This window comes from Astatotilapia calliptera, chromosome 4 (genome assembly GCF_900246225.1).
Source record: "Astatotilapia calliptera chromosome 4, fAstCal1.2, whole genome shotgun sequence".
Lineage (NCBI taxonomy): Eukaryota > Metazoa > Chordata > Actinopteri > Cichliformes > Cichlidae > Astatotilapia > Astatotilapia calliptera.
This window is the reverse complement of record NC_039305.1, coordinates 30961865-30974048: the sequence shown is the minus strand read 5'-3', so window position 1 is coordinate 30974048 and position 12184 is coordinate 30961865. Positions and strand designations below refer to the sequence as shown.

The 12184-nt window shown below is 41.4% G+C and overlaps 1 protein-coding gene across 1 annotated transcript in view; it reads right to left on the bottom strand.

The window, feature by feature from the left end:
* Nucleotides 1–3891: 3891 nt before the first annotated feature.
* The window catches only part of LOC113021424 (carnitine O-palmitoyltransferase 1, liver isoform-like), a 58819-nt gene continuing 50526 nt past the window's right edge, over nt 3892–12184 (bottom strand). Inside the window, exons 17-19 of the mRNA XM_026166078.1 lie at nt 11320–11433; nt 11117–11209; nt 3892–6537 (exon numbers count right to left, since the gene is read on the bottom strand). Coding sequence (XP_026021863.1) covers nt 6409–6537; nt 11117–11209; nt 11320–11433 — 336 coding nt within the window. The 3' untranslated portion in view covers nt 3892–6408. The remainder of the gene's footprint in view (nt 6538–11116; nt 11210–11319; nt 11434–12184) is intronic.

The following is a 12184-nucleotide window of genomic DNA, read 5'->3' as shown; positions in this document are numbered from 1 at the left end:
AGCTCAGAATGGAATCGTCTGGAGTTTCTTATTAATTAACAATAAACTTAATTCAATTCAATTCAATTTTATTTATATAGCGCCAAATCACAACAAAAGTCGCCTCAAGGCGCTTCATAGATACAGAGAAAAACCCAACAATCATATGACCCCCTATGAGCAAGCACTTTGGCGACAGTGGGAAGGAAAAACTCCCTTTTAACAGGAAGAAACCTCCGGCAGAACCAGGCTCAGGGAGGGGCGGGGCCATCTGCTGCGACCGGTTGGGGTGAGAGAAGGAAGACAGGACAAAGACATGCTGTGGAAGAGAGACAGAGGTTAATAACAGATATGATTCAATGCAGAGAGGTCTGTTAACACATAGTGAGTGAGAAAGGTGACTGGAAAGGAAAAACTCAATGCATCATGGGAATCCCCCGGCAGCCTAAGTCTATTGCAGCATAACTAAGGGAGGATTCAGGATCACCTGGTCCAGCCCTAAATATATGCTTTAGAAAAAAAGGAAAGTTTGAAGCCTAATCTTGAAAGTAGAGATAGTGTCTGTCTCCCGAATCCAAACTGGAAGCTGGTTCCACAGAAGAGGGGCCTGAAAACTGAAGGCTCTGCCTCCCATTCTACTTTTAAATACTCTAGGAACAACAAGTAGGCCTGCAGAGCGAGAGCGAAGTGCTCTAATAGGGTGATATGGTACTACAAGGTCATTAAGATAAGATGGGGCCTGATTATTTAAGACCTTGTATGTGAGGAGCAGGATTTTGAATTCAATTCTGGACTTAACAGGAAGCCAAAACAGGAGAAATCTGCTCTCTCTTTCTAGTCCCTGTCAGGACTCTTGCAGCAGCATTTTGGATTAGCTGAAGGCTTTTCAGGGAGTTTTTTGGACATCCTGATAATAATGAATTACAGTCGTCCAGCCTGGAAGTAATAAATGCATGAACTAGTTTTTCAGCGTCACTCTGAGACAGGATATTTCTAATTTTAGAGATGTTGCGCAAATGGAAGAAAGCAGTCTTACATATTTGTTTAATATGTGCTTTGAAGGACATGTCCTGGTCAAAAATGACTCCAAGGTTCCTCACAGCGTTACTGGAGGCCAAGGTAATGCCATCCAGAGTAAGAATCTGGTTAGATACCATATTTCTAAGATTTTCAGGGCCGAGTACAATAACCTCAGTTTGATCTGAATTAAGAAGCAGAAAGTTAGCGGCCATCCAGGTCTTTATGTCTTTAAGACATTCCTGCAGTTTAACTCATTGGTGTGTGTTATCTGGCTTCATGGACAGATAGAGCTGGGTGTCATCGGCATAACAGTGAAAATGTATGCTATGTCTTCTAATGATGCAGCCTAAGGGAAGCATGTATAATGTAAACAGAATTGGTCCTAGCACTGAACCCTGTGGAACTCCATAATTAACCTCAGTGTGTGAAGAGGACTCTCCATTTACATGAACAAACTGGAGTCTATGAGATAGATATGATACAAACCACTGCAGCACAGTACCTGTAATACCTACAGCATGTTTTAATCGCTCTAATAGGATATTATGGTCGACAGTATCGAACGCTGCACTGAGGTCTAGCAGGACAAGCACAGAGATGAGTCCACTGTCAGAGGCCATAAGAAGATCATTTGTAACCTTCACTAAAGCTGTTTCTGTGCTGTGATGAGCTCTGAAACCTGACTGAAACTCTTCAAATAAACCATTCCTCTGCAGATGATCTGTTAGCTGTTTGACAACTACTCTTTCAAGGATTTCTGATATGAAAGGAAGGTTGGAGATTGGCCTATAATTAGCTAAGACTGCTGGGTCTAGAGATGCTTTTTGAGTAAAGGTTTAACTACAGCCAGCTTGAAGGCCTGTGGTACATAGCCGATCATTAGAGATAGGTTGATCATATTTAAGATCGAAGAATTAATTAATGGCAGGACTTCTTTGAGCAGTTTTGTAGGAATGGGGTCTAAAAGACACGTTGATGGTTTGGAGGAAGTAATTATTGAAGTTAACTCAGAAAGATCAATTAGAGAAAAAGAGTCTAACTTAACATCAATGGTACTAAAAGTAGCTGTAGATAATATTACATCTGTGGGATGAAAGTTTTATTTGTAAAGAAATTAATGAAGTCATTACTAGTTAATGTTGAAGGAATGCTTAGCTCAACAGAGCTCTGACATTTTATGGAGCCTTGCAGACTCGCTACTGCTCTGTGATTGTGAAATAATAGACTGGGTTAATTTAGACACATCAGCAGGATGCAATGAGGCATCTCTGCAGCCAAAAACTGGATCAGTAATGAAGATAGATAGTTTGTTTCCGTGGTTCGCCTTAAGACAACCTACTATCCACCTCTAAGGGTTTGACATGAAACATATGGAAATAAAAGTAACAGAACGAGAAAATAAACTGACTGCAAGCATTGAAAATCCTCCATATTCTCCATCTGTCCATCCCAGGAATAGTCCCAACTACCAAGACTGTATGTGGTAACATCCAGCATGGAAGCTATTCGTAATGAATGAAAAAACTATTGCTGTGCCTGGTTTCCTATGCACGAGGCCATTTGTGATGTTTGCTGGAGTATGAACAAAATCACATGTCAGATCTCTGATTAATCCATGTTGGTACTGCACATATACAGATTTTGTGAAGCAGGCTCACTGTCTCCAATATGGAAAAGTGCACCTCCGGGTGCTGCTACTTCCTCCCACATTCCAAAACCACAAAGTCAATATTTTCATGTTAACTTGTTTTAGGATGTGAACTCTGTGACAGTCTGGACACGTCCCCAGACTGTTTGGCATTATGTTCTTTTCATTAAATGCTAGCTATGCCAGATATAACCTCCCGATCAGCTGCCAAAAAGTGGTTTCTGATGTTTTTACGTCCAATATCTTTACTTATATTAGTAAATTGACTGTAGGGAACAGGATTCATGAAGGGGGCATATATAAAATACATAAACGACCTGTTTTTGAAGTACTGTATCTTTATCACTCTGCCTATTTGTACCCATATTGTCATCAATCCAGTTCTTGTTGATCTGTTAAGTAAGTCAAGTAAGTTTAGAAAACTGTGATGCTGTTGCAATTTTTGCTGCCATCTTGGCTAAACTTCGAGGAAAACACATTTTTAATGTCAATAATGTTTTTTACCTAAATGAAATACAAAAGACCCTTTGCCAAAAACTGATTGCAGTGATAGGAATGTTCTTTGTGAGAGATATGACTGACACATTTTTGAGACTTTAGGGTGAAGTCATTTATAACAGCTTAAATTCCCGCAATTACTTTTTCCACAACACTGGAACCATTTGAAAAGTCACGTATTGCGTTAGAACCCGAATTCTGAACCCTGCTGCCGTAACTCTGAGGCTCTGGCCTCACCATCATCGCCATCACCGTACTTCCCAAAGCGTCAGAAATGGCTTTGTAGCCCTTGGATGACTGATTGTTTCTCATCCTTTTCTTTAGATGTGTTGCTTTTTCTTTTTAGCCTACTTCACTTTGGCAGTGATTTCTTGATGCAACATATCTGGCAAAACTGAACTGAGCTTTCAGTTAAATCAGTTAATTAAATAAATAAGTGCATTTAATCAGTTAATTCGTGATTTAAAAAAACCAAAAAGCATTTCTTTATCTAGAAGGGTAAGCATTTTCCCCATGTATGGCCAGGTATGTTTGGATAAAATTTGTCTACTTTTACAAACCAATTAATCATTTTAAAATCTGCACTTTGCATTTTCTTGAATCATCCTTGAATATTAAAATTTTGACAATCTGAAGTATTCGTGTGACAAACATGCAATGATGCAATGCAAATAAGATCCACAAAGAAGGCAAATACTTCTTTCACAACAGTGAATTCGCTTCCGTTCTTAACTTCAGATCATCTGTAGCAAATATTTAAATCTTTATTCAGCTGGCATGTGACTTTGAGACACAGACACATAAAGACTCGGCTCTAATTATAGAATCTGACCCAGTCGGAAAACTGGAGCACTTCTGGGCTTCTTGTCCAAAGCAGAGCTGGGACTAAGCAGTTTGATAAATTCAACACATAATTATGATAACAATACGACATCAGCTACAGACACGCTGGTGCGGACAGTAAATATTTTATTTTACACAACGCATCAGATCCATCTGTGGAAGGTGATCAGAGTCCACAAATGCATATAATGCAGATTTATATGCATTTTAGAAAGAAAACGATGTACTAAGGGGAAAAAACCCAAAACCCAGCAACCAAAGAAAATCATGAAACAACTCGAGCAGTTACAAAAGTGTTACCAGGTTACACACACATGTCAAGAAAAAAAAAACAAAAACAAACAAGCATCAAACTTGTTTTTACATCAAACACCTCAAAGCATTTAAAACCAAGAAAGAAACAGTTAATAATAACAAAAAGACACGTTACAAGGTTTGCTGCAGGAAGTATACTAATTGGAGAAAAATGCACTGAAAGAGTTTCACTTTGTGAACATGTTTCTTAAACCTGAGTACAGAGAAGAGGCTCTGTGGGAACGATCCACTTTATGTCCCGTGGAAAATTGTAAAATAACAAGTGGGCTGTTAGTACTTCTGTCACTCTGCCCTTAAATGGCAAGCAGCTGGCAGGAACAAATCATGTCTGGCACAAACAGACAACAAATATAACTTTGTATAGTGACATGAATGCAGCGAGACACAGAAACACAGCTGCATTCCCAGCTGTCAACATCTGTAGATCACATGCTGCCATCTTGCCCTTCCCATAACCCCTGTAACAACTGTTACTAAAATACAGAAGTATAGCCACAAATTTATCAAAAGCGACATTCACCTTTTTAATCGCTACGCTAAGCACACGACACAAAGAACATCATTGTTCTGTTCCCTTCTTAAAATGCTGCACTTTTAATAACATCCCTGGATCCCAGACAGAACACAGCCTGAAAGCTCTAACTTGATGTTGTGAGCCATCAGAGACGCCCATTCGGTCATTTCACAGCGTTTTCTCATCACTCTGTCTTGCTTTGCAGTCTGTTTCTGGTGCTCTCAGCACTTCCCCGATAAAGAAAGAACAACAGACGCGAAATCTTCCAGCTGGGCCAAAGACTTCTCATTTAACGTTTGTTCTAGTTACATCGCATTTGATCCAAAAGTTCAAAGCCTCTGGTAAATAACTTGTCTCACGTTGTTTACTCAATGCCAGTTAGTGTCTTCTTAAGCTGTGTTTTGGACAGTGTCTGGACAGTTAAAAGGAATATTTGTCTAACTTTTCTTTGCCGTTTTACTCGAGCTTCTTGGACTGGATGGCCTGTGAATGTGAGGAGAGCCAAATCTCAAGCTTGAAATGATAAGAGACTTTTGAAGCTTGTTGTCTGGAGGTCTGAGTTGTAGTTGGCTTTTCCCCCCCTTTCTTTACACTTTTACCACCTTTATCCAAAAGCACATTTACTGATAATACTTGAACTTGAGGAGATCTTTGAATGCAGGACTCTTACTTGCACTACTATGAGCAGTGTTTTGTAAGTATCAACAAGCCTTAGCAGAGCGTGGCTAAGCACCAGCAAGATAAGTGAAGAAAAAGCCCACACGCTAGCAAACAAACTAAAAACAGCATTTTAAAAAAATAAAACGTGACAATCGTTTTAAAATGCGGCTTTGATTCCCGAAGCTTCCCTAAAACTCGCCCACATATAAAGCGATGTGCTTTGTGGCTGAACAGTCGGTTCTCTCTCCGGTTTTAAAAATTAAACTAAATTGTTAATTATTGATTCAGGCTTATGTACTGCTTTTATCTGGAGAGCGAGTGACCAGGTTTACAGAGACTAGACTTTCACTGGAAACCATCACTCCCAGCTGATAAACCAACCTTTTCTGTGTCCACTGACTTTAACAAAGCCCAACATGCACAGTAACCTCCAACATAATGCTGTAATGAATGGTGTCAGTGCACTCTTCACTTTTAGTGAGATTAAGGGCGTCTTAATGCTTTCCGCCGATTATCAGGGACATTCGTCTCACTTTCTCTGCCTCCAAACATTTCCTCCTCGAGCGATGACATCTGCCCCCATTTTTTCCCAACATAAATACATATTTTGCTGATCACAGATTTTCATATTCTGACAGAAAACTTTAAAAAGTTGAATTATTAAAGTTCAGAATACAAGAATGTTTGTGTGTTTAGTGCTGATGCACAAGAGGCTTCCGAACGGATGAGGTACGGGAGCGTCGTGGCTTATCTTTTGTCACTGAGTAGGAGGTTTTAAAAAAAGAACAACAACAGTAGTTATGTTAATCTGTTGGCCTGTGAAAGACTGCTGTAAATGTTTGTTTTGTCTAAAGACCGCAGAAGACAAAATATCTGTATCTCTGAAACAAGCTCTCTGTTGTTTGGCTCCGACTTCGCTTCGCTTTTGTTTTTACTGGAGCTTCTTGGACTGTGGCTGGCCTGTGCCTTTGGATGACAAGGAGGTTTTGGGATCAGCTGAGAGAAGAGCCATGATGTCCTGCATAGCCTTACTTATCTGAACTCCAAACCTGTGAGAGTCCTGGGAAGGAAAAAAAGAAAAAAAGTATTGAGAAGTGAAAGGGAAGTGTAGAAAGCAGACAAACGTGTTATTGGGTACATAAATAAAACCACAGAGAAGGAAGAAAGAACATGGACAGAAGTGAGAAGTCAACCCCTCTTTAGAATGAAGAAGGGATATTTAGCAAGTTTCAAAATAAAAAGAACAAAATGTTTATAGACACTGATCTCATACATTAATTTCAATTTCATTTCAAGGGTCCTTGGGTCCCAGCATTCATGTGGCCCCTTCTTAAAAATCACTAAACCCATTTATACAGTCTTGCCACCAAAACACACATTAAAAGCTCGGGGAAAAGGACACAACGTGTGAGGCATCCGAATGTCCCGAATTCCAGTCTGACTGCACAATGAGTGCGTTCTGCAAAACCAGAGGCTCATCTGAGGAACATTTCGGCCAGGGACCGGACTGACTAACAAAAAGTATGTCATGTGAAGGCCACATGATGAAAAACTGAATAGGCCTTAAAAGGTGCACATTAGTCTCAACTCCATGAACTGGAGGGCATAACAGACTGCTTTAAAACAGGACTGAGTTCTCGTTCCAAAACCCAAGTACTGTCAGAAAATGCTTAAATTTTTCTTGCATAAAGTGAATCAGACGAATCTCAACATTCTCAGAAAAAACAGGAACAAATGTTGTCATTGCTTTTTCCTGTCAGAGGTTGTGTTTTCAGGTTGTCTTGTCTTTCTGTCTGAGAAGACTCAGTCCAGACATTATGTCCTTTAATCAAAAAGACTGATTTCCCGATAAGCCCAGGGAAATCAAGGTTTCTCACTGTATCCTCAACCGGCCCTACCGTCACGTTTGCATCATGTAAACTGAGTATTTTAGGGATCCAAACATTTAATACTATTTAATTCTGTTTTATCAAGATTGTGCGCTTATTGTGAAAACTCCCGCAATAAGTTACCACTGTGAGGCTCGGTTCATCGTCGTGTTTTTGCCCCATTCGAAAAATGTTGATGCTTTTTTTTTTTTTATTACCAGCAAAACAGAAATATTGTTAATATTTTTTTGACTTTTCAAAGGAAACTTCCCAGGGTTTTATTCTTTTGTGAGTTGGGATTCATTTAAGCTTAGATAAGAGCCTAAGATACATTTTTTTTGTTCCCAAAACCCCCAAAATTTGAAGGTTTCTTAATTTCAGGTAACCCATTTTGAGCCAGAACTAACATTTAGGTCTGATACGAGTTGTGCCTGTGCTGTGCAAAGGAACCAAGTTGTCTACACTGATGATAAATTACAAAAAAAATAAATAAAATACAGCAACTTAGTGTATATGGAGCTAAATTGATGTCCTTAGTTTGCAGACTGTTCCCCTTTTCTCATCATCAGACACATACTTCACTGGAAATCCGATGCGGTTTTCCTCTGAAAAGGCCTTTCATCTTCTAGACTTTTTTTTGTTGCTGACGACGTCATCAAAGCTTGCTGCACACTTGGAATCAACCCACAGTCACATTAAGTGCGGAAAGATTTGGTATTGAGGCTCAGAATTGCGAGGATCACCAGGTAAAAATCAAATGGCTGTTTTTGGCATTTATTCTGAAATTTAAAAAAAAAAAAAAAAAAAAAAAAGATTTTAGATGAATGTGTGTTGACTATGAAGAGCTGATGATTAAAAAGGAAGTGAAAATGAGCGAAAGCGTACATTCTTCCCTTTCGTGGAACAATGGCCATACCCTGTATACATGACATCATAGCCTGTCTTATGAAATGATTCTGTGAAAATTCAGTGACAACTGTCATTTAAAACCACAAACCCATCCCAAACATGAAAAATCCTCCACCGTTTGTGGTCATGCTGATGTGTGATGTTAACCTTAGTCAAAGTGTTTGTTTACTGTGTAAATACAAGGATGAGAGGTGCACAAGTGTCAAGCTGGCTTCAAGCATGACATTTCAACTACACTGAACAAAAATATAAACGCAACACCTTAGTTACTGCTCCCATTCCCCATGGGATGGACGTAGAGACCTAAAATTCATTCCAGATACACAATATAACCATCCCTCCCAAACAGTGGTCACAAATCAGTCCAAATGTGTGGTAGTGGGCACATCTGCTATATTGAGATAATCCATCCCACCTCACAGGTGTGCCACATCAGGATGCAGATCTGACATCATGAGTAGTGCACAGGTGTACCTCAGACTGCCCACAACAAAAGGCCACCCTGGAATGTGCAGTTTTGTCTCACAGCAAAATGCCACAGATGCCACAAGCAATGAGGGAGCGTGCAATTGGCATGCTGACAGCAGGAATGTCAACCAGATCTGTCGCCCGTGCATTGAATGTTCATTTCTCAACCATAAGCCGTCTCCACAGGCGTTTCAGAGAATATGGCAGCACATCCAACCGGCCTCACCACCGCAGACCTCGTGTAACCACACCAGCCCAGGACCTCCACATCCAGCAGGTTCACCTCCAAGATCGTCTGAGACCAGCCACCCAGACAGCTGCTGGAACAATTGGTTTGCACAACCAAACAATTTCTGCACAAACTGTCAGAAACCGTCTCAGGGACGCTCAACTGCATGCCCGTCGTCCTCATCGGGGTCTTGACCTGACTCCAGCTCGTCGCCGTAACAGACTTGTGTGGGCAAATGCTCACATTCGATGGCGTCTGGCACGTTGGAGAGGTGTACGCTTCACGGATGAATCATGGTTCACATTGTTCAGGGCAGATGGCAGCTGAGAATGTCCCAGTTCTTGCATGGCCAGCATACTCACCGGACATGTCACCCATTGAGCATGTTCGGGATGTGCTTGACCGGCGTATACGACAGCGTGTACCAGTTCCCACGAATATCCAACAACCTCGCACAGCCATTGAAGTGGAGTGGAGCAACATTCCACAGGCCACAATTGACAATCTGATAGACTCCATGCGACGATGTGTTGCACTGCATGAGGCAAATGGTGGTCACACCAGATACTGACCGGTTCTGGGTCCCCAGACCCCCAATAGCGCAAAAAACTGCACATTCCAGGGTGGCCTTTTGTTGTGGGCAGTCTGAGGTACACCTGTGCACTACTCATGATGTCAGATCAGCATCCTGATGTGGCACACCTGTGAGGTGGGATGGATTATCTCAATATAGCAGATGTGCCCACTACCACACATTTGGACTGATTTGTGACCACTGTTTGGGAGGGATGGTTATATTGTGCATCTGGAATGAATTTTAGGTCTCTACGTCCATCCCATGGGGAATGGGAGCAGTAACAAAGGTGTTGCGTTTATATTTTTGTTGAGTGTATTTAAAGGATTGGAAGTCTGAAGGAGGCCATGTTTTTAAAAGTTGGATTTGGTTTTGGCACCATTTAGAGCAGCGGTCCCCAACTCACGGGCCACGGACCGGCCCGTGAGTTGTTTGGCACCGGGCCGCTAGAGTTGAGGCTCGGGTGTGAAATTTATGGTTTTCATCATTAACTCAGTTTCCCTGGGTCTTTTCCTGTGTTGTAGTTTTTATTTTGAAAGAAATATTTATGCGTTACCATGGTGACCAGAAGAGCATCAAAGGGCAGACAGGAGGACGTTACTCTCACTGTTGTTGGCGCATTTCATTTTATTAGCAGCTTGACAGTGCTAATAAAGTTACTCAATCACACAGTTTTGGTCTTGGTCATATAATTTTATTTTGTTGTATCTGCGACACCTTAAAGGCCAGGCCATGAAAATATTGTCTGACATTAAACCGGTCCGTGGTGCAAAAAAGGTTGGGCACCGCTGACTTTGTGAGAACCAACTTCTAACTTGTACTGTAGGGACTTATCCAAAGGTCCATCTGAGCCAAGGAAAACTAAAAACTATTCAGCATAAAACCAACACTTTAGGATTGACAGAGCCAAGATAAACATCCTGGCTTTTTGGGTCTGTATGCTGGGTTCACACAGTAAAAAATCTTGTTTACAAATGTGTTACATGGGGTGGGACTACAGCTCAGGAGGTAGAGCAGGTCATCTACTGACTGGAAGGTTGGATCCAAGGGAGGAAATACTTCCAATTTAGTGAAGCACCTAACAGGTCAACACCCAGATCTGTTCAAAAAATTCAAGTTAAGCATGTTTCAGTTCAGAGTATGTTGTCCTGAAATGCACATCTCCATTGGGTTTGAGAAAGCTGACACTGCCATTGAGAAGTCAACAAAAATTTCTGCAATGGCTAACACCAAATGCTAATGCTATGCTACCATAAAAGCACTATAACACCAACAGGATACCATGGCAACCATCTTAACATTTCAGCTTGTGTCTTGTCATCAAAGCATGTTGTCAACATTTTAAATAAATGAGCAGCCACCGTGTCAATGTTTTAAAACGACTTAAACTTAAAGTTTAAATATGTTGTTATCAAGAATTCTACTGGTATTGGACACTGGAATACCAGTACTACCATTCTGGGATTTGCGATCTTCTCTTTCCAAGACTGTGCCAAGTTTAAAAGGCTTGAGAATATTGTCTGGTGTAAATGTGATTTCCTACAACAGTGTGTGATGTCTCTGAACTCCAAGACACGGAGACGTTACTTACAGTCTGACTGCAGGAGTATTTGGAAGACACGTGGAAGTTGACCATATCTTCACCCACGATGATGTATGAAACTCCATAACCATCGTCAGCGACCTGACATGACAGTGAAGACACGAGGTTTCGCGTTAACGCCTCACATACCACCCACCACAAATACATTATCTAGTCTCCTTGTCTTAAAAGATGTAAATGTGCCCACTCACAGGTCCAAAGCCCCCACCAAGCGAGATGAAATCCGGGTGGTTCTTCAGGTCGAACAGATTCATCTGCTGAACTGGAGTCTGACTGGTGGAGAGACGCCAAGGCTCAGACAGAACCTTTAATGAGGGATTGAGTGAGAAAAACATGGGGTGAAGCAGAAGCAGATGTGACCAGCTAGAAGACACCAAATTACACAAAACCTAATTATGATCTTTTGAGTGTCGCTGCGGAGCACGAAGGTCCTGAGTTCAATTCCACCATCAGGCCGGGGCCTTTCTGTGTGAGTGCTGAAGATATGCGTAGCCTATTTGAGAGTTTAGAAATGTGTTGGAAGGTAGAATTATTGTAGAGACACTGCCCTCGATGTAATAAAGGCCTGAGTGTGTCACGAATTTAGGAGTAGATTTCTAGGAGCCCCCCAGTTTGAACTGAAAGTGAGACAAAGAGAAGTGAATGTTGAGTGGAAATTCCCAGGGGATACCTGGGTGGGAGTCTCAGTGTTTGCAGTTTGTTAACTCTGTTTTGTATGTGCTTTAAAGGAATTTGGTGGGTGAGGACATTACTTTTATGACCACCAGGAAGTCACAGACATAGACACACACATCCACACTCACGTGTGCACACACATACACACAGGTACGCGCATACATTCACTCACATAGACATACGGGTACGCGCACACACAGGCACTCACGTGCTCGTGCACATAGACAGTGTTACAACCCGGCTCAAAAGCCGCAACATAAAAAAGGAGATGAATACCAGAGTGTTAGTGAGAAGAGGCTTTATCTTAAAATGGCATAGCAGGTTGGCTCAAATGGCTGGTACCACCGAGGCAAAGACTAGTGAGCTCTCTGGGAAGCTTGC